We start from the raw sequence: 23,176 nt of genomic DNA on the forward strand, positions 1-23,176 counted from the left end.
TAGCAATTCAAATTCAAATATAAATGATTCAAATTCAGTTTCTGGTGGCACATATTTCAGCCCATAGTATCTTCCTTCTAGACTACAAACATGCAACACTTCCTTTGAACACCAGCATAACCTGCAAGCTGACATACCAGTCTAACCAGTGAACACGTTCCCCAGCACCAGCACTGAAGCCACAGTCTTCCTCGTGAGTAAATGTCTGCGCTTCTCCTGCATTCATGTGCGCAAATGAATTTTCTCATTATTTGTTGCGCTTAATGCAATTATTTTATTAAGCCAGGGTAAATATGGCACTGAATTCCTTTAATTAGTTTGATCTGAGGGTTTGTTATAGGGACATGCATTAGATTAATTTGAAGAATTGAATGACGCTAAGATAGACTTTGATGGGACTGGATTGGATTGGGTTAAGAGACATGATGAATGAAGAAATTGAAATGAGGGAAAAGTCTATTTGAATGAGGATTGGAGCTGTTTAAAGGCTCCCCATGCGGTCCTGTAGGACTGTTCTGGGTGAGATGAAGTGGAATATTGAGTCCACAGGTGTGTGTGTGTGTGTGTGTGTGTTTGTGAGTGTGAGTTACAGGAATATCAGGTCTGAATAGGGAGGTACTAGTGTTGATCTGGGTTTCCCTCCAGGGAAAATACTCTTAATTTCTGAAATAGAAAACCAAAATTGTTTTTGTTGGCCTGAAATATAAAAGTTTTTTAAGATAACAGAGTTACAGATTACAGGAGGAAAACCAGGTGAGACATCTTAAAGCATCATGAAACCCCAAAACACATTTTTTGAGATGGGAACAGATATACTGCACATCGCTGAAAACACTAAAAGCACTCATTGTGTGTGTGCGTGTGTGTGTGTGTTTGTGTGAATGTATCTGAGAGAGTCTGTGTGTGTGTGTGTGTGTGTGTGTGTGAACATAAATATAAAAATATAAAAATAAAGGTTCTTTATTGGCATCAGTGGTTCCATGAAGAATCTTTAACATCCATGGAAACTTTATTTCCACACAAGGTTCTTTAGATTATTAAAATGTTCTTTGCTCTGAGAAAAAAATGCTCTTTTAACCAATGGTTTTCACTGAAAATTGCTTTGGGGAACCAGAAATGATTCTTCTATGGGGTCTCTGTGAAAAAAAACCTTTGGAAACATTATTTTTAAAGAATGAAGCATAAACCACAAAGAAACTCATGATCACACACTGTCTTTCAGCTCACGGCTTTATTTGACCACAGGGGAATGTGATTCTTCCCACAGATGACAAAATATATGACAGAAACAAAAGCTTACAGGATAAAGCACACAAAAATGATCTAATGTACAAAAACGTGTTACAGTTAGAATATATACTGCATTTCTGTGACAGCGGACACATTTATTACTGTATAAATCTCTCTTTAAATATATCAGAACCTTTCTAATGTGTTTCTGTAGTTCATTTGCAGGTATAAACAGTGTTTTAGGAGTGTTTATGTACATTTACAGGAAAACCCTCATGATTAAAGGCACAGTCACGACACGGTCAACGAGAAATAATCCATTAGAGAGGAAAATGAAGAGGACATTTTTCTGAAAAATGAACTGACACTGAAATACAAAAAAAAGATAAACAGTGTTGAACAAATAATACAGTGCTTCAGTCTCTCTAATGCACACATATAAAACCATGTGCACACATACACACACACACACATATTACAGGGACACACACACACACAGCTTCTCATTATGGTAACATTAATATTAATCTCTCTTTATGTATGACACTATTTTATAAAGAGCTCATATGAAACTGCTTCAAAGTCAAGAAGAAACATATAAAAATAAAACAGCCATTTCTTTATCACAAAGTGTTTTATATACGGCACTCTTCACGAAAAGGCTACAGAAGTCATTAATAGGTGTTGAACCTACAGAAAAATATTTTTGTGTCTCAGTACAATTAAAACCCTGATGTGTGCGATAGCAATAACAACTAGAATGTACATTTCCTGAAGAAAATGTGAGTGGGTGCTTGCAGTGGCAAAACTCGGCACTCGGTTGCTAGGGTGTTGTACATGATTGCATACGAGCCAACAACCATGTCTGTACGATGTTGTGGAGCTGAAATATGGCTTCTATATGATGCAATATGGTTGCTAGGTGGCTCTAAACGGTTGCTAAGGTGTGAATACACAGTTACCATGGTGATATTTACAGACTGTTTCCCAACTGAAACAAATGAGCCAACTCCCATCTTTATATGATGTTCTGATGCAGAGATATAGGTCTTGCTAAACGGTTGCTAGGGTACTCTGTTTTGGTTGCTAGGCAGTGGCTTGGGGGCTACCAATTATGAATCTCCAAAGGCTGCTTGTCAGTATGAATGATATAAACCAACTCCCATGCCTCTGTGACATTCAGAATGGAAGATATCCCTCTTTGGATTTTGGTTGCTAAGGTGCTCAACAATGGTTGCTAGGGCGGGGCTAGGAAGTGTTGAGGTCATTCATGATTGGCTGTTTGCTGCCCCGAGTCAGTATGAATGATATAAACCAACTCCCATGCCTCTGTGACATTCAGAATGCAAGATATCCCTCTTTGGATTTTGGTTGCTAAGGTGCTCGACAATGGTTGCTAGGGCGTGGCCAGAAAGTGTTGAGGTGATTCATGATTGGGTGTTTGCTGCCCCGAGTCAAACGAGACCACCGTTGTGTTTCTATGACACTTCTATCCGGAGATATCCCTTTGATCTCTTTCAATGGAAGTCTATGGAACTTGTTGCTAAGGTGCTCTAAATGGTTGCTAGGGCGTGGCTTGATAGCTTCACAATGATCCTGAGAGACTGATTGGTCATCTGAGTAAAATGAGCCCACCCCCTTGTCTCTATGACACTGTGATCCAGATGTTCAATACAAAATCCCTATGCAATTTACAATTTGCAATTTTTTTGTAGGAAAAACGCATGCATTTCATGGGCCGTCCTACACCATAGTAAGTCAATGGGAAACTTTGGGCAACTCCTGCCCCCCAGGGGTGCAACTTTTACCCCATTGTGAGGTATGTTCTTACAGAGCCTGTCAGCCTCTTCAAATGTGTCAAATCACACGTTTGTGCGAAATCCTGAGCTATGACTCGTCAAAGTTTGTCAATATTAAGTCTATGGGATTTTTCGGCCGCTTTTTCGCCCCTGGGGTGAACACCGTACCACCGATCGCTTATAAAAGTCATAGCACACCATTGCCGAATAATCTGCACGATTTGACACCTCATTCGTGGGTCTGTGATAAAAGCTGCGGGAGGAGTAGCGCGTCAAACTTTTGGCGGAATAAAAAGAATAATAAGTATGAGCAATAACAATAGTGAGTGCCTTGCCTTTGGCAAGCACCCACTAATTAAACACCACAATTATACACACCTGATCAAATAAAAAGGACATTTAAAAACTACATCAGAATGTGTTTCAAATTACAGGGTTGCATATAAAATTCAGCTGTTGCTCAAACATTTAATGTGGTTCAAACTATCTGCTTTATCTTGAGTTCAAAAATAGTGAAAGATATTAAAACAAGCAGGATTTGTGTTTCTGATGCTTTAATTCCAGAGTTCGCTGTTTTCATGGAAAGTGCCGAAGTGTGTAAGTTTGTTTCTGATACAGAGTAACAAATAAAAAAAAGGTCATTCTGACTTTATATCTCACAATTCTGACTTTTTCTTACAATTGTGAGTTAAAAAGTTCAAATTGCGAAATACAAACTCACACCTTCCTCTTGTATTTTTTTTATTCCGTGGCAGAAACATGTTTCCATAGCGTAGTCTACTAAAATAAAGCCTCAACATCAACGATCGCTTCATTCACGTCTGTGTTTGAGGATCAGTGTGTAAAACTGATGCACTAGTGAAACTTTATCGTGGGATCGTGTCGTCCGGCTCATCATCACAACCGTACATTCATGACATCATCACTCGCTCAACGAGCAAACGATGCACCCGTGTTACAACAGCTTCTTAATAATTAATCTTCACCCTGATGAGTCTCAGAAACACACTTCTGATCTCCGGATCGCTGGCGTTTAGTCACACTCGATCTCAGTGCGTCTGTTGTGCATATTTTTGTGTTCATGGCTTGTAAATGCTTCTTTTATTAACGAAGGGCCGGACGAGGTTATTACCCATCAATCACAGTGAATGACAAGAGATCCAGTTCTCTCAGTTGTCCTTAAATTTAAAAAATATTCTTGCATCACATGATTGTTAAGATCTGAGTGTGTGTGTTAGTGTCTGTGAGTGCATGTGTGTGTGTGTGAGTGTGTGTTTTGCTCCAGATGGTTTCCTGAAATCTGACAGCAGCGCGTTTAGCTTCAACGGCTCGTGTGAGAATCTACTGATAAACCTTGAGTTCAGCTGCTGGTCGTGTGTGTGAGTGTGTGTGTGTGTGTGTGGGCATGTTTAGCTATATTTGTGAGGATAGTAAAACTTGAGATTCCCTACTTTTTGCTGGTCCTCACAAGGAAAATTGATTAATAAACATAATAACGTGTTTTTTGAAAATGTAAAAATGTAGAAAGTTTTCTGTGATGGGTAGGTTTAGGGGTAGGGTTAGTGTGTGTGTGTGATGGGTAGGTTTAGGGGTAGTGTTAGTGTAAGGGGACATTAAATACAGTTTGTCCAGTATAAAAACCATTACATTACACGAGTGCGTGGGTCTCTGTGTGTATGTGTGTGTGTGTGTGTGATAGGTAGGTTTAGTGGTTGGGTTAGTGAAAGTGTGTGTGTGTGTGTGTGATAGGTAGGTTTAGGGGTTGGGTTAGTGTAAGTGTGTGTGTGTGTGACTGTACGCTGCAGGTTCTGAGTGTTTGTTGATTTGCGCTCAGTCTGATGAATGAGGTATTAAAGGCAGGGCAGCTTCGCTCGGGTCGGTGTCCTTCAGCTCCTCCTTCTGCTTCTCCAACAGCGCCACCAGCTGGCAGCTCTTGTCCTCTTTAAACTGCACGTAGGGTGTGTGTGTGTGTTTCAGCATGTTGGGCAGGTGAGGCACCAGATGAAGCTGCCCGCCGGTCGTCACGCCAGTCACACACGTGTAGAAGTCATGTGACGCCGGCGCGGGGGCGGAGCCTAGAATCTTGGAGTAGTTCATGCCTGGGACCGACACGAGCTCGGGGAGGGCGTGGCCAGGGGTGGGAGGGGGCGTGGCTCCCTTGCAGTAGGGGGCGGGGCCACTGGTGCAGTACGGGCTCGGACTGGAACTCGTCTGAAGGGCCGGCGGTCCCTCTGGGCCAGTGCCGGGCTCTTGTTCACAGTGAGACGGGAAGCTGTTGGGCGTCAGGGCTGGACCCGAGTCCACGCTCACCTGGTACCATGTCTCCATAGAGTACTGAGGAGACTTATAGCCGTGAAAACTGGAGAAATGACGATTGATCTCATCGAGCTTCCCGTTCTGGAGGCAAATGGACAGAAAGAACAGAGGGTAAAGCAGATGCTTCTTTAATTGAAGTTACTCATGTGGTTCCTACTAAACACATGAATGCTCAAACATTTCGGGTAAGATTATTGAGGATGCATTAAATAGAACAGTAAAGACATTTATAATGTTACAAAAGATTCTATTTGATCAGAGGTTTGATCAGATCACTAGTGATGGCTGAATTAAACAGCACTAATAACTCAGTCAGTGGAGTGTAACAGGTTGTGTGGTGTGTGACGGGACAGCGAGACCTTCAGCAGAACTGGTTCAAGCCCTCGGATGCGCGGTTTGGGAATCGGCGGTAAGAGGAACGCTTTGATTCTGCAGGAAGAACACAAACAGAGAAAGACTTTAATGAGAAGGTGGAATGAAGAGTTTCTATTTCTTCTTCTTATTTGTTCCTTACATATTGTTTTTTTCTTATGTATTATTTATGTTTTGATATGTATTGGTTCGTACACATGGTGTCCCTCAAAGCCAAGAGCAGAACCACAGTTATGTTTATGAAAGCTTGTTTCCAACACAGAATAAAAAATAAAAAAGGTAAATGTGACTTTTAATCTAAAAATAAATTTCTTGCAATTCTGAGTTTATCTAAAGTTCTGTCATGAAACTCAAGATGGCGCAGGCTGACCAGTCCTAAACTCAATCTGCTTGCAAACACATCATTCTCTACAGGGCACAGCTGATTGGTTCCTGCTGTATCAGTAGCCAGTGAACTCGCTGCTCAACTTTCAAATATCCCCACTCATCTCCTTCAAGCCCTTTCTTCTGCAGTTGTACCCACACTTACTTATATCATCAACACCTCTCTTCACACTGGTATCTTTCCCACAGTACAGTATTTAGACAGGCTCGGGTAACCCCACTGCTTAAGAAACTCAGTCTAAATCCAATCTCAGTGCTGAGACCGCTTCTCTTCTCCATCTACATGTCATGACTAGTATCTGTCATTCAGAAACATGGTTTATCCCATCACTGTTATCATCTAGCTACTGGAGTGCCTCAGGGCTCAGTGCTGAGACCGCTTCTCTTCTCCATCTACATGTCATGACTAGGATCTGTCAATCAGAAACATGTTTTTTCCCATCACTGTTATCATCTAGCTACTGGAGTGCCTCAGGGCTCAGTGCTGAGACCGCTTCTCTTCTCCATCTACATGTCATCACTAGGATCTGTCAATCAGAAACATGTTTTTTCCCATCACTGTAATCATCTAGCTACTGGAGTGCCTCAGGGCTCAGTGCTGGGACCACTTCTCTTCTCCATCTACATGTCATGACTAGGATCTGTCATTCAGAAACATGGTTTATCCCATCACTGTTATCATCTAGTTACTGGAGTGCCTCAGGGCTCAGTGCTGAGACCGCTTCTCTTCTCCATCTACATGTCATGACTAGGATCTGTCAATCAGAAACATGTTTTTTCCCATCACTGTTATCATCTAGCTACTGGAGTGCCTCAGGGCTCAGTGCTGAGACCGCTTCTCTTCTCCATCTACATGTCATGACTAGGATCTGTCAATCAGAAACATGTTTTTTCCCATCACTGTTATCATCTAGCTACTGGAGTGCCTCAGGGCTCAGTGCTGGGACCACTTCTCTTCTCCATCTACATGTCATGACTAGGATCTGTCACTCAGAAACATGGTTTATCCCATCACTGTTATCATCTAGCTACTGGAGTGCCTCAGGGCTCAGTGCTGGGACCGCTTCTCTTCTCCATCTACATGTCATGACTAGGATCTGTCAATCAGACACATGTTTTTTCCCATCACTGTTATCATCTAGCTACTGGAGTGCCTCAGGGCTCAGTGCTGGGACCACTTCTCTTCTCCATCTACATGTCATGACTAGGATCTGTCACTCAGAAACATGGCTTATCCCATCACTGTTATCATCTAGCTACTGGAGTGCCTCAGGGCTCAGTGCTGGGACCACTTCTCTTCTCCATCTACATGTCATGACTAGGATCTGTCATTCAGAAACATGGTTTATCCCATCACTGTTATCATCTAGCTACTGGAGTGCCTCAGGGCTCAGTGCTGGGACCGCTTCTCTTCTCCATCTACATGTCATGACTAGGATCTGTCATTCAGAAACATGGTTTATCCCATCACTGTTATCATCTAGCTACTGGAGTGCCTCAGGGCTCAGTGCTGGGACCACTTCTCTTCTCCATCTACATGTCATCACTAGGATCTGTCATTCAGAAACATGGCTTTTCCTATTACTGCTACACTGACGACACTCAACTCTACCTCTCATTCCAGCCGGATAATCCAACACGAGCTGCTCGCATCTCTGCCTGACAGACAGACGTTTCTTGCTGGAAGAACCATCACCTTCAACTAAACCTTGTCAAGACAGAACTGCTTGTGTTCTCGGCCAACCCAACACTGCACCACAACTTCTCTATTCAGCTGGGTTCATCATCCATAACTCAAGACAGGACAGTCAGGAACCTTAGAGTTGTGATTGATCAGTTGAACTTCACAGACCACATTACTAGAACGGCCCGGTCCTGCAGATTTGCCTTATACAACATTAGGAGGATCAGGCCCTTCCTTTCGGAGCATGCTACACAACTCTTTGTCCAAGCTCTTGTTCTGTCCAGACGCAATGGGCAAGAGAGCAATGCTCTCTTGGCAGGCCTTCCACTATCACTGTCAAACCTCTGCAACTGATCCAGAATCCAGAAGAGTGGTCTTTGAGCTGAAGAGACGAACGTCACTCCCCTCCTCATAAACCTGCACTGGTTGCCAATCGTCTTGTGGTGCATCATCTCAAAGAGACACAGAATCACTTTCAGAGACCTTCACCTGGACTATTCCCTGCTGGAGGAATGACCTGGAGAATGACTATATATATATGTATATGTATATCTATCTATCTATATCTATCTATCTATCTATCTATCTATCTATATATATATATATATATATATACAGTGAGGAAAATAAGTATTTGAACACCCTGCTATTTTGCAAGTTCTCCCACTTGGAAATCATGGAGGGGTTTGAAATTGTCATCGTAGGTGCATGTCCACTGTGAGAGACTGACTGACTCACTGTGAGAGACTGACTGAGATTGACTGTTTTTAACTATTTATTTGTATGATACAGCTGCAAATAAGTATTTGAACACCTGTCTATCAGCTAGAATTCTGACCCTCAAAGACCTGTTAGTCTGCCTTTAAAATGTCCACCTCCACTCCATTTATTATCCTAAATTATATGCACCTGTTTGAGGTCGTTAGCTGCATAAAGACACCTGTCCACCCCATACAATCAGTAAGAATCCAACTACTAACATGGCCAAGACCAAAGAGCTGTCCAAAGACACTAGAGACAAAATTGTACACCTCCACAAGGCTGGAAAGGGCTACGGGGAAATTGCCAAGCAGCTTGGTGAAAAAAGGTCCACTGTTGGAGCAATCATTAGAAAATGGAAGAAGCTAAACATGACTGTCAATCTCCCTCGGACTGGGGCTCCATGCAAGATCTCACCTCGTGGGGTCTCAATGATCCTAAGAAAGGTGAGAAATCAGCCCAGAACTACACGGGAGGAGCTGGTCAATGACCTAAAAAGAGCTGGGACCACCGTTTCCAAGGTTACTGTTGGTAATACACTAAGACGTCATGGTTTGAAATCATGCATGGCACGGAAGGTTCCCCTGCTTAAACCACCACATGTCAAGGCCCGTCTTAAGTTTGCCAATGACCATTTGGATGATCCAGAGGAGTCATGGGAGAAAGTCATGTGGTCAGATGAGACCAAAATATAACTTTTTGGTCATAATTCCACTAAACGTGTTTGGAGGAAGAAAAATGATGAGTACCATCCCAAGAACACCATCCCTACTGTGAAGCATGGGGGTGGTAGCATCATGCTTTGGGGGGGTTTTTCTGCACATGGGACAGGGCGACTGCACTGTATTAAGGAGAGGATGACCGGGGCCATGTATTGCGAGATTTTGGGGAACAACCTCCTTCCCTCAGTTAGAGCATTGAAGATGGGTCGAGGCTGGGTCTTCCAACATGACAATGACCCGAAGCACACAGCCAGGATAACCAAGGAGTGGCTCTGTAAGAAGCATATCAAGGTTCTGGCGTGGCCTAGCCAGTCTCCAGACCTAAACCCAATAGAGAATCTTTGGAGGGAGCTCAAACTCCGTGTTTCTCAGCGACAGCCCAGAAACCTGACTGATCTAGAGAAGATCTGTGTGGAGGAGTGGGCCAAAATCCCTCCTGCAGTGTGTGCAAACCTGGTGAAAAACTACAGGAAACGTTTGACCTCTGTAATTGCAAACAAAGGCTACTGTACCAAATATTAACATTGATTTTCTCAGGTGTTCAAATACTTATTTGCAGCTGTATCATACAAATAAATAGTTAAAAAATCATACATTGTGATTTCTAGATTTTTTTTTTAGATTATGTCTCTCACAGTGGACATGCACCTACGATGACAATTTCAGACCCCTCCATGATTTCTAAGTGGGAGAACTTGCAAAATAGCAGGGTGTTCAAATACTTATTTTCCTCACTGTATATATATATGTACATATATACATATAAAAACTGTTCTGTGCTAGACTAACTGGGACTCATCACGGCACTTGCATATTGCTGCATTATTGTTTGCTTGACTGCTTCTATTGTTCTCCTTATTTGTAAGACACTTTGGATAAAAGCATCTGCTAAATGATTAAATGTAAATTTAATGTAAATAATTGCAGCAGCGCGCTTTCAGAAACTCTCCACTTTCCCCAGCTCCACCTGTGTAGATACGGGTAATTCATGTGTTGTGTGTGTATTGGCAGCAGCATCGTAGCAGATCTATTCCACCAGGACCAAACATATCAACATTATCATATTGATTACCATCCCAAACACTGCGAGAGTTGTTATGACAGCCATACCAATTACGAGAAATAAAGTCAGAATTGCAAGATAGTAACTACCTTTTTTATTTTTCCATATAAAGAGGTCACTGACCTCTTTCCTCGTGGAATAAACCCAAAACAGACGATGAGGAAGGCCATGATGCCGAGGCTGGTCAGCAGAATGAAGACCAACAAGCGATCTGACACACACACACACACACACACACACAGACAGACAGATGTTTAGAGCATGAGCTCAACCTTCAGACGTGACAGACGGGTCAATGCCTGTGTGTGTGTGTGTGTACCGGACAGAGTTTTGCCGATGACGCTGAAGTTGATGGACTCGCTCCATGCGCTCCAGTGTTTGCTGTTTTTGGAGCGGCACCGGACCATGAACTCATACGTTCCCACCGGCAGACCAAACAAGTCAACATGAGGCTCCCGCAAATGCTCCTTCACCTGTGGACACACACCACACATCCTAAACCTTACTTAAAGAGGCCTTTTTCTCATAAACATTTCTAGAATTATTGTGGAACCCTTTACAATACGGCTGCACTAATATGCATTAATTTACGCTTAAATAATGCACAGATAATTATGAGTTAATGTATGATTCATTAAGAACTAAGAATTTACTAAATAATCTGGCCTCTAAAATTGCTATAAAATCAAAGCCATATAGCCAAGCCGCTAAAAGGATTTAAAGTACCGATTCCATGGTAACACAATGTCCAATTTCAAAACCATTTTCAGAGGATGAATTTTGAGTGTTTAAGCTTTCGATTGATGCCTAATTGATGAGGATTATGATGATTTATGTGCATAATGGTGCTCCTGTATTGTACAGTGTTCCCAGTTGTTGGCCTAAAAGCGAAGGCCGTACCTTCCATATGTCGGACTGAGCGAGGTTTCTGTAGCGCAGCTCGTAGATCAGCGTAATCCATCCCTCACGCACCAGAGACGCGATCGGGAACATCCAGGACAGCATGATGGAGCGGCAGGATTCACAGTGACTCTCGTTCAGCATGATGTAGGACAGGTTAAAGGGCGGGTCGGTCTGCACTGCAGACGCAAACACACCAGATCATGATTAATGAGAAACCTGTTTTCCTATCTACCTCTTTATTACCGTGAAGCTGCTTTGAAACACCTGTACTGTATAAAGTGCTGTAGAATAAAGCAGATTGACAAGCTGTGAAACTCTGCAGTTAGGCTGCAAATCAACCTTTAAAAATAAAGGTTTCAAAGGGGTTTTTCACAGCGATGCCATAGAAGAACCATTTTTGGTTTCCCAAAGATCCTTTCAGGTAACAGTTCTTAACTCTTTCCCTGCCATTGACTGAATTTTCCAGCGATCCGTGTTTTCACTGTTATGCGGTAGGGGGCGCTATTACACATCTTCTGAAAGAGTACAGAATCTCCAGATTAAAACACAGGAGAAGAAGAAGCAGAAGCATTGCTGACGTACATGTAAATTATAACGCGATCATCAAACTTTAAACAGCATCAGAACTGCCGAACGTTACTGAATGGAATACTGAACCCATTAGGAGGAAATGACTGTGACTCGATCTACTCGATCATCGTTCTGAATCCCATCCAGACGAAGACTTTGACAAAAACACCATTTTCTCAGCTTTTTGATGAAACGTACCCACATTCATGTGTTGATCAAATATAATGAATGAAGCTGGAATAAAGGCTTCTTTCTTTTGATATATTGCATGTTCAGATATTTATACGGCAAAATATTCTGGTTTTGTGAACATGATCAAAGATGCTGGTGGGGAAAGAGTTAATAAATAAAAAAATGTATCTTAGTGTGAAGAACATTATAATAATCTTAAGATCCTTTAGTGCAATGGAAAGATTTAATGGATGTTATTAAAGGTTAAGTGGGTAAATGGCAATAAAGAGACGTTATCTGTAAGAGTCTCGGGCAGGATAAACAAAAGTGTCGACCGGAGAACTGAGAGGAATGTAATGCACGTGAGGACGTGATGTTTCCCACCTATATCGGCCACGTCCAGGCAGTGTCTCTGCGAGGTCCGCGGGCCCGAGCCCGTGTGAGCCGTCACTGTCATGCAGTACATCTGCCAGACCTGCGTGTGTTTGGTGTCGAAGAAGCAGCTGTTGTCGCCGCCGCTGGTGTAGTCGGGACAGTCCTGAAGAGCGCCATCACTGCGGAGATCACATGACCACATCACTACACATGACTCATGATGACGCTCTATATGAACCATCATCTGACGGGATCTCACCCTATGTTGTACTGAAGCGTGTAGGTGATGTTGTCCTGCCCCTCGATGGGACGCCACCAGCAGGTGAAGTCCTCCATGTTAGGCGATCTGCAGTGGTGAATGAACGGCCTGGTGCCATCTGAAACACACACACACACACACACACACACACACACACACGACTGATGATCTCCAGTTATGAAGTACAGGAAGCACTTTCAGAATGAACACTGAAGCTGTTTTACACTTAAGGCCCGTTTACACCAATAACGATTTCTACATCAGCGTGATATATAACGCACGATAGCATTCGGTTTATTATTAGTGATTATTATGTATGCACTATATTGACAAAAGTATTGGGACACCCCTGCAAATCATTGAATTCAGGTGTTCCAATCACTTCCATGGCCACAGTTGTATAAAATCAAGCACTAGGCATGCAGACGCATGTTTTTACACACATTTGTGAAAGAATGGGAGTTCTTTCAAAGGGTGGCCAATTCCATATTAAACCCTACGGATCAGGAATGGGATTCTCATGTGCATGTAAAGCCAGGCGTCCCAAAACCTTTGGCAATATAGTGTATATATATATGGTTATGCAATCATTTAAGATATTTCTACTCATATAGGAACCCCGCTGAAGCTGATTGGAGACAGAGCCGAATGTGAGTTTGATTGACAGCCACATTCAAACATCCTGCCTGAACATGAACAGATTTGCTCATCCATCTCTCTTCCTCTGATTCCCACACAAGCGCGTGTTCATCATCTGATACTAACTCAGTTATTATACAGCTTCAAGCTAAACACAACAACACAACACACTCCATTAAGCAGTTTTCAAAGGCATCTGGCTCATTTCCGTCTGTTTGAGATTATGACTTGTGGGTTAATGCTAGCAGCTATGCTAATCTGATTTAGCCGCTATGCATTCCTACAAAACACGGACACAAAGAGCATGTTGTGAGCGAGTCATAAAGCAGTTAAAACCGGCTTAAAGGTTCAGCAAAGTTTATAAAGTTCACACAGAATCATTTGAGAAGCTGTTACAGTGGACAATTTACATTACGCTACTAAAGCAGTTCATACAGAAACATGAAATTAATACAATATTTATGCATAATGCAAAAACAACAACTAAGAATATATATTTGTCAGGTTTAGCTCACCTTCAGGTACAAAATATGGTTAAGTAAATACAAACAGAAACTGAGGCACAGTTTTATGAAGCAGAATAAATAGAATTGGACTCAAACTCAAGTTATGAAGCCCTCATGACACAGATTACACACCTCTCACACACACACACACACACACACACACACAATTCAGTGCTCTGGCCTTCTCTCCGTCTCCATGGCGATCCGTCTTCACCTCAGACGACCTCGTGACCTTTCACTTGCATTATGAATCAGTCTGTGATTCCACCATATATCATCTAAATATTAATTCATTTGTGCGAACAACATCTTGAGCTGTTTAGCAGGAGATTCTTCACTGGTTCATTACAGTTACAGTCATCAGCGTTGCCGTGGGCAACAGTGGTCAGGTCGCCGTGGGCAACAGTGGTCAGCCAATCAGGAGGAGGGAGAATTAACTGTGTCCCACTTCAGGTCTAAACCAGTAATCTTCAACTGGGCATGAAAGGGAAGTTGTGCTGTATATCCGAGTGAAACGCTTCTGGAACAAGAACAAATGTGTCTGTGGGGTGTGGGAAAATTGTGGGAAATTGATTGGATGGTTGTGGTTTGCTATTGGCTGATCTCATGTGAGTGACAGGTTATAGCCCCGCCCTCGTCATCAGAGAAGAGAAGAGATGCTGCAAGAGGAAGATATTCTGATTCAAGATTTCCATAAAATAAGATTTATCTTTTGTGATTTCCGATGTTTTGTGAGTTTTTCTGATGTTCAGCGTCACGGGGTCTGTGCAGCTTTTCATGCATTCATTCATTCGCTTTCATTCAACAGCTGATAATATTCAAGGACATATTCAAGACAAACGCTGCATGTGTAATGATGAGGATCTGACGTCACGCGTGAAAGATGAACCCGAGCGGATCGAGTCTCTGAGAAATATGATCTCGACGTATTGTTCTGCTACCAGCAATCTCTTTCAAACTTTACAAAGAGCCACAAACAAATTAAATACAGGTTTGTGTAGATTTACAAAAACATGAACACTTTACAATAAAGTCCCATTAGTTTCTGCATTATCTATTAATGAGCTATACATTTGTTCCAGCATTTATTAATCTTTGTTAATTTTAGTTAATAAAAATTCAGCTGTTCCTTGTTAGTTCGTGTAGTTCAGTGACGTGAACCAGTGGAACCAGTGCAATCTGAACACAACTGTAATGAGTTTAGAGCAACGTTTGTGCAATTGTTCATCGGAAACCCGTCAGAGATTCCTGGAATAAACCGGGTGTGTCTTGAGGAACGAGATCCGGGACAAACATGATCCTCCGGAGCAGAAGAAGAGAATGTCAACATCTGAGGATTTCTTCATGGCAAAAACACAGAGCAAATAAATACCAAACAAAACAACCGTTAATATTATACGAAATGTCTTACATGAACTATTCTAAACCTTTTCTGCTCAAATCTCACTGAACAAGTGAGCTCACTACATGAAGAATCTACAGTCCGACAACATGTTGAATATAGAGTGTGTGTTGAAGAACATTCACAGAGTTAGTTTGGGTCGTTAAGTAGAAACCATCACATGATCCTTCACTCTTACACTCAATCCAAAACGGGAAAAACCTGCTTCTCCTCGAATAAACAAAGACACAGCCGTCTCACACACACACACACACACATGCAGGAACACACCCTGGCACCAGTGGCGTAACTTTGTTTTAAAAAGTGGGTGGGACGGGTGGGATGGGGGGGGCGTTGCTAACACAATGCTAAATCATAAATCAGATGTATGTACAATAACATTATGATGTCCAGCAATCAATTTAAATAGTACATTGGGTTTAATTTGTCGTTTAATGAGGTCTAATATATGTGGACTATCTGAATAAATATTATCTCAAAAGAAAATTATAACTATGCAACCGTCTACTACAGTATCGCATCAGGCAGTGCATTGTAGTCTCCCTGAGGAAAAATTTTATTCATTCGTTGCTATAGAAGTGGAAGAATTCGTTAAACTCGTTAAATCATCTAAATCGACAACATGTATGTTAGACCCTATACCGACTAAGCTACTGAAAGAGATGCTTCCAGAGGTCATAGATCCTCTTCTTAATATCATTAATTCATCTTTGTCTCTAGGATACGTACCGAAAACCTTTAAGCTGGCTATGATTAAACCGCTTGTTAAAAAAACGCAACTTGATCCTACAGAATTAGTCAATTACAGGCCGATCTCGAATCTACCTTTTCTGTCAAAGATATTAGAAAAGGCGGTATCCTCACAACTGTGTTCCTTTCTAGAAAGAAATTATATCTGGAGGATTTTCAGTCAGGATTTAGACCGTACCATAGTACCGAGACAGCTCTCGTTAGAGTCACAAATTATTTGCTCTTATCATCCGATCGTGGTTGTGTCTCTCTATTAGTGTTACTCGATCTTAGTGCTGCATTTGACACTATTGACCACAACATTCTTTTAAATAGACTTGAACATTATGTTGCCATTAGTGGAATTGCACTAGCATGGTTTAAATCATACTTATCTGACCGTTATCAGTTTGTAGCAGTAAATGAAGAGATGTCTCATCTGTCACAAGTTCAGTATGGCGTACCACAAGGCTCAGTACTAGGACCGCTGCTGTTCACTCTGTACACACACTTCTTTCCTACTTCTAAATTCTGAAAAAACAGAGTTTCTAATTATTGGACAAAAAACTTCCTCATGTAATAATCTAGAATACTGTCTAACACTTGATGGCTGCTCTGTCAAGTCTTCGTCGTCGGTTAGGAACCTGTGTGTGTGTGTGTGTGTGTGTGTGTGTGTGTGCTCTTTGATACCAATCTTTCATTTGAAAGTCACGTGTCTAGTATCTGTAAAACCTCATTCTTCCATCTTAAAATATATCTAAATTACGTCATATGCTCTCATTGACAAATGCGGAACAGTTAGTCCATGCGTTCATGACCTCAAGGCTAGATTACTGTAATGCTCTACTGGGTGGTTGCCCTGCACGCTTAATAAACAAACAGCTGGTCCAAAACGCAGCAGCTCGAGTTCTTACCAGAACCAGGAAGTATGACCATATTAGCCCGGTTCTGTCAACACTGCACTGGCTCCCTATTAAACACTGTATACATTTTAAAATATTGCTGATTACTTACAAAGCACTAAATGGTTTAGCTCCGCAGAACTTGAGCGAGCTCTTAACGCATTATAGTCCTTCACGTCTATTGCGATCTCAAAACTCCGGCCAGTTGATAATACCTAGAATATCTAAATCGACTGCTGGCGGTAGATCCTTCTCCTATTTAGCACCAAAACTCTGGAACAGTCTTCCTACCATTGTCCGGGAAGCAGACACACTCTGTCAGTTCAAAGCTAGACTAAAGACACATCTCTTTGACCTAGCATACACATAATACATTATAGACTTCTATAATTCAATGTTAGGCTGCATAGATCAGGCCAGCCGGAACCGGGAACACTTCCCATAAATCCTGATGTACTCGTTACATCATAAGAAGAATGGCATCTATGCTAATATTAGTATCTCCTCTATCCCGAGGTTTACCGCAGTCCGCCGGATCCAGATCTGATGAAGGACCTTCGCCGATAGTGCAGATCCTCAACAAACTCGTCTCCATACCGGCGTGACTCCGACTTCCAACCAGACTGAACTGGATAATATTCTGAATGTTCTGATCCAATCTGACCTCTGACCTGTGATGCTGCCTGAATCATAATCACAATCACACACTGTTCACTCGTTGGCCAGAGGAGAACTGAGACTGAGTCTGGTTTATTCCTCCATTCTGTCACTGATGGAGTTTTAGTTCCTCCACTGTCGCCTCTGGCTTTTGTGTTGCTTAGTTGGAGACATTTAATTTAATATTCAACAATATTATTGATCTGCCTAACTTAAGGTGGACGATGACGCAACTTTCTTCTAGAAACAAACTTTGTTGTATTATTTTCATGTTATCACTGTGAAGCTGCTTTGATACAATCTGTATTGTAAAAAGCGCTATATATAAATAAAGGTGACTTGACTTGACTTACACTAACCCTACCCAACACACACACACACACACACACACACACTACTGCTCGTTACAGTCAGAAAACCATCTTCATCTACATTTTCTCCATAATTCTCTAACTAACTGTCTAAACTGCCAAACTAATCGACTCTAACAGCTTCCCATCATGCACTGCTTCACGCCTGGAGCATGCGCTGGGTTTCTGCCTCGTGAACATCAGAATCTATAATTCAGGACAGACGGCGCATGTAAACATGAATGATTTATTTAAGACGAGTGCAGTGAGCTCATCACCTGATCAGATCAGCTACAACACAACAGATTTGTGTTTGATTTGAAGCAACAACAAAAAAAGTGAAATTTGGACAAAAATACAGACGTATAAGACTGTGAACTGAACAGCTTTAGTGAGGGAAAGAACTACAATCCCATGAAGCATTGCAAACAGAATAATGGAATGAAAAACATATTTTTATTGCAAAATATGCATATATATATATACTCAGTGGGCAGAGCTAACAAGCTCTTTTGACACGTCTTGCTTGTTTCGACTCTCTGATTCGTGGAATCTCACGAACGGCATCATGGGTAATGTGGTTTTTCACCAGGAATTCCAGTTAAACACGATTATTTTAAAGATGAGTTGAAATAATGCGGGCTGAAGCACATACTATCGCTCACACACAGTAGGGCTTATTTCCCTACAGAAGATTTTACTTCCGACTATTGCACTTTATATATGTACAGAACTTTAGTGAGACACACAGAATGAAAACTTCACATCTGAAACACAATCATCTGTAGAAACATACAAATGAGCTCATGTGACGTGTGTAATCATGACTAATAGATTACAGCATTACTGCACTGATCCTGATGAGTGAAGACGCTCATCCACAGTCCCGAAGATCCTGCGCTGATCCAAGAGTTTATGAACAAGGTGTTTACATGCATCACATTAATCTGTTTACATATTTAATGGGGCTGTCAAAAATACTGCAATTAATATTTTCAGTTTAACACGTTTTACAAACAATATAACATTTTGTAGCTTTAAGAAAGATTCATATATATATATATATATATATATATATATATATATATATATATATATATATATATATATTTTATACAGTGAAGGCTATGCAGTGTTATTTTACATTTGATCACTTCATTCAGATTCTGTATATTCTAAAGCTGAACGGCTATTACAGAACAATCTGAGATGATTAAGTCCAAGCTTCACTTCTGTGTGTGTGTGTTGCGATTCACTTGTGTGTGTGTGTGTGTGTGTGTGTTGCGATTCACTTGTGTGTGTGTGTGTGTGTGTGTGTGTGTGTTGCGCCTCACTCGTGTGTGTGTGTGTGTTGCGCTTCACTCACCCTCCTGCAGGGTGGCGCTAGATGCGCGAGTGGACGAACTCAGAGCCGAGGAGACCAGCGTCCAGTGCAGAACCAGCAGAAGAACACACAGCATCACGAGCCCTGCAGAACACACACACACACACACACACGTCAGATACATGCTTCACTGAGAAACACTGAGACACACAGCATCACGAGCCCTGCAGAACACACACACACACACACACAGCATCACGAGCTGGAGACCAGAGCCCTGCAGCACACACACACACACACACACACGCAGATCTCTCATGGTTTGAGTCATGAGACGCATCGCAGGACATCGTCTGTCGCCTGTAGCCACACACATAAACACACATTTACACACATTAACACACATAAACACACATAGACACACATTTACACACATTAACACATTAAGGCACATTTTGTTGGAGAGTGGAAAAATCACTGAAAGTGCCTGTTATGCTATTTTAAGGCGCCTACAGAAGGTTCACACGCATCAAAGCTCAAAAACACTGTAATTTCCTCATAATCTCCACTGTAGAACCAGTGTCTGAACTAGGGCTGTCAAAATGGCTGAAAAGCTCAATTCGAATTTCTTTCTTAAATATTAGTTATTAATATTAATATAATAATGAATTGAATTCTAAAGGCAATACTTAATGTTAAAGGTGACATATTATGCCCTTTTCACAAGATGTAATATAAATCTCTGGTGTCCCCAGAATGTGCCTGTGAAAATTCAGCTCAGAACACCAGATCATTTATTATAGCTTGTCAAATTTGCCCCTTTTTGGGTGTGAGCAAAAACACGCCGTTTTTGTGTGTGTCCCTTTAAATGCAAATGAGCTGCTGCCCCGCCTCCGTTCAGAAGAGGGCGGAGCCTTTAGCTTCAGAAACTCCAGCATTAACAAAACAGGCCAATCTCACTCATCCAGAATCCCAGAATAACCAGTAGCGAGTGCAGCAGGTCACTGGTCACTGTTGTCGCTTGTGAAACCAAATGTCAGCTGGTGTGTGTAAACGTGCAGATTAAGGGCCGGTAATATTATAATAAGATCCTCTTCATACGTCAGAAGGGGAGTGAAATCTGATCGGCTTATTTTTAGACATTTTTGCAGAGAAAGGCTCACCAGAACACAGCTACTGGGTTTCACTTTTCACGTTTTCTGAGTTGGTAGAAGCACCAGATTATAGCACTGACACACGGAAAGTCAGATTTTCATGATATGTCCCCTTTAAAAGGAAAAAGAACTGTATTGTCTCCTATGTCCACAAGAGGGCGTAAGCGAGCGCAATATAAACCAAATAAAGCATCACATCTTTTATTGAAATGACATTCACTATTTAAAGTGCATTAACTTTTGAAACAATTGTTCTTAAATAAAATATAATTTCCTTAATGTGCATGCAGAGAAAATGAGGTTACAATAGCGCATAAAACTGTAAGTGCATCAATAACCTGAGAAAACACACTTCAACACACAGCGTAATGAACTACATGAACACACAACAGCAAACTGGCATTCAGAAACACTCACTTCTACTCTCTACATCTACATATTGATCATCACACACACCAGACGCTCTTGATCTGAGCGAGCACACTGTGCTAACCCTCAGTGTTTCAGCTGATGAACACACACACACACACACACTCAGCTCTGACCGATTGCACGATTTTTGCCTCCAACTGAGAGGGTTTCGTCAGCAGGTTGACTTTTCCCGCCATTTTTCACATTAGCAACGCAGCCGCACTGCGCTGTACTGGATAGGCTAACAGAAACACACCGCGTCAGTGACGTCATCATCATGTCTCGCGCCTCTCCACACACAAAAAATTTTAATGCACGTTTTTTGCATTCGAATATGCAATTTTTTTAAAATTCAACAAATATTCAAAATTCGAATGTCTATTTAACAGCTCTAGTCTGAAACGCTTCGATCAAGGATTCGGCCTCTCTAAGCCCCGCCTCTCTGAGAGCTGCTCTGCTCTGATTGGTCAGAAAGCAAACGCTCATTATCATATCTGAATCTCAACTCTTGATCTCAGTGATACGAACAGTAACGATGGCGTGGGTTTTACCGTATCAATCTCAGAAAACAGCGTCTTAGACATGAACAACACGAACCAAACTCTCCCAGTCTCAGATAAACTACAGTGTTTGAGGGCGGGGCTAAGAGACGCTGTTCAGCCAATGGGCGGGCATTATGCAAATTAGTAAAATGTAAGACTGGAATTACTGACGACTTGTTTCAGTTCAGAGTCGATTCTTTCTTTTGGGAGACAATAACTGCAGTTTTCAGACGCAGCCAACAACTCTTTATCTGACCTTTGACCTTTGCAGACCTTTTACATTCACAACCAGCTCTATTATACACATGACAGGGAATATCAGAAACGGCATAATAGGGCAGTTTATTGATGAAGAGCAGCTCCTCAGTTCCTCAAATCAATCATGACATTAACCAGTATTAAATTATTATTATAATAAAAAAACAACTACTGGCATGATATTAGAAAAGCTGCAACAGTTAACATCAACAAATCACACACAATCATGCTTATCGTTATAATAAACTCACTGATGAATCATTCACAATATGGAACATGAATTAAGAGATTTGTTAACATTAAAGGCGCTTTCAATCAGATCATGTCGACTGGAGAAAGCCATATTTCCAGAAGATTAAACACAAACTCAATTCAGGACAAGAAACATTTGCTCAGTGACTGTAATTGCACATATAAGCTCTTTTCCTCGAAAGACCAAGTTTGATCTAATAATGTTACACAAAAGCAGATGACGACATGAACGCATTATAAAAGCAGTCTTTAATCCATTAAGTCCAGTAATGAAAGCGGTGATTGTTCTGAATGATCAGAGTTCATGTGCGATCGTCCATTTACTCTGTTTCCGTGTCCCTAAAAACTCCAACCCTGTTCAATAATCCCCCCCACACACACACACACACAAATAGCTTTAGAAGTGAAAAACGCCTTTATTTCTATCCAAGCTCCATACATGCGTTTGTACTGAAGCTTTTCCAATATCTGGAGGAGCTTAAGAGCTTAAAAAGAACAGCAAGAATAAGAGATTTAGCCTCCGCCGCCATTGTCACGGATTAAACGCTCGACGGATCATCTTTTTTATTCGTGTCTGATCAATCCAGACATCTAGGACTCAGGATCGGCCCATGATCACATGCATAAAATACTTTTATAATACAAATAATAAATTCATAAATAAAATCGAAGTGCATTCTAAGAAGTCTGTAAAAACCGGCCCAATATACAGAATGTTCTGTATTGATTTTCCACAGGTGTGTGACCCTGTTCTGTGTTGTAGGGTTGGAGGAAATGTCCGGAAACTTTTTTTTTTCTACATAGTTTTTCTTACAGTGTGGAAGTTAATAAAAAGAAAATCATGAATATGGGTTGTTTTTAATATCACTAGCTATGTTTACATCCAAGTTAAACTTACGTGCAAAATTTGAATATGGCATAAAACATAAATAAAGTAGTGTTTCCATCCCACATGTTCAAGAGAACAAAATCATCACTTCCTGGTGCAGAATATCAGCAATAAAACTGTAAGTTTCTGCAATCTTTCTCTTTCTCCCTCCATCATAAACGAGTGTGTCTCGAGCGTCAGACGAAACACAGTAAACGCTGTCATGTTCTCTGGTGTTCGGGAACACACTCGTGTGAGACGCTTCTGGAGGGAATTACGCCAGATCATTCTGATCACACACTTTCAGAAACACCAAACCAACATTAGAGACGCTGCGACGCCATTGGTCCGCTGGTTACTCCAGGTATCCAATCACAGCTGACGCTGAGGCAAAGTCACATGAGTTTATTGAGGGATTTATTCAGTAAATATGTTTCCATCGTAGTTCATGACTTCTTATCGGATAAAAAAAATTCCACTTCAATTCAACCGGACACTGTTTGTCCCGCTTTGTTTCCTCCCATCTCGTCCATGAAGAATGAAGATTACAGATGATTTGTTCTCTGTGGTTTCTG

General features: G+C 41.5%; 1 protein-coding gene across 1 annotated transcript in view; it reads right to left on the bottom strand.

The window, feature by feature from the left end:
• Positions 1–1,212: 1,212 nt before the first annotated feature.
• Positions 1,213–23,176, bottom strand: part of crfa4 (cytokine receptor family, class I receptor 4) — a 35,362-nt gene continuing 13,398 nt past the window's right edge. Inside the window, exons 3-10 of the mRNA XM_084103694.1 lie at positions 19,159–19,260; positions 12,608–12,725; positions 12,358–12,527; positions 11,230–11,408; positions 10,649–10,802; positions 10,453–10,540; positions 5,705–5,774; positions 1,213–5,426 (exon numbers count right to left, since the gene is read on the bottom strand). Of these exons, the coding sequence (XP_083959820.1) occupies positions 4,860–5,426; positions 5,705–5,774; positions 10,453–10,540; positions 10,649–10,802; positions 11,230–11,408; positions 12,358–12,527; positions 12,608–12,725; positions 19,159–19,252 (1,440 nt within the window). The 5' untranslated portion in view covers positions 19,253–19,260 and the 3' untranslated portion in view covers positions 1,213–4,859. The remainder of the gene's footprint in view (positions 5,427–5,704; positions 5,775–10,452; positions 10,541–10,648; positions 10,803–11,229; positions 11,409–12,357; positions 12,528–12,607; positions 12,726–19,158; positions 19,261–23,176) is intronic.

Source organism: Abramis brama (assembly GCF_963993115.1).
Source record: "Abramis brama genome assembly, chromosome: 2".
Lineage (NCBI taxonomy): Eukaryota > Metazoa > Chordata > Actinopteri > Cypriniformes > Leuciscidae > Abramis > Abramis brama.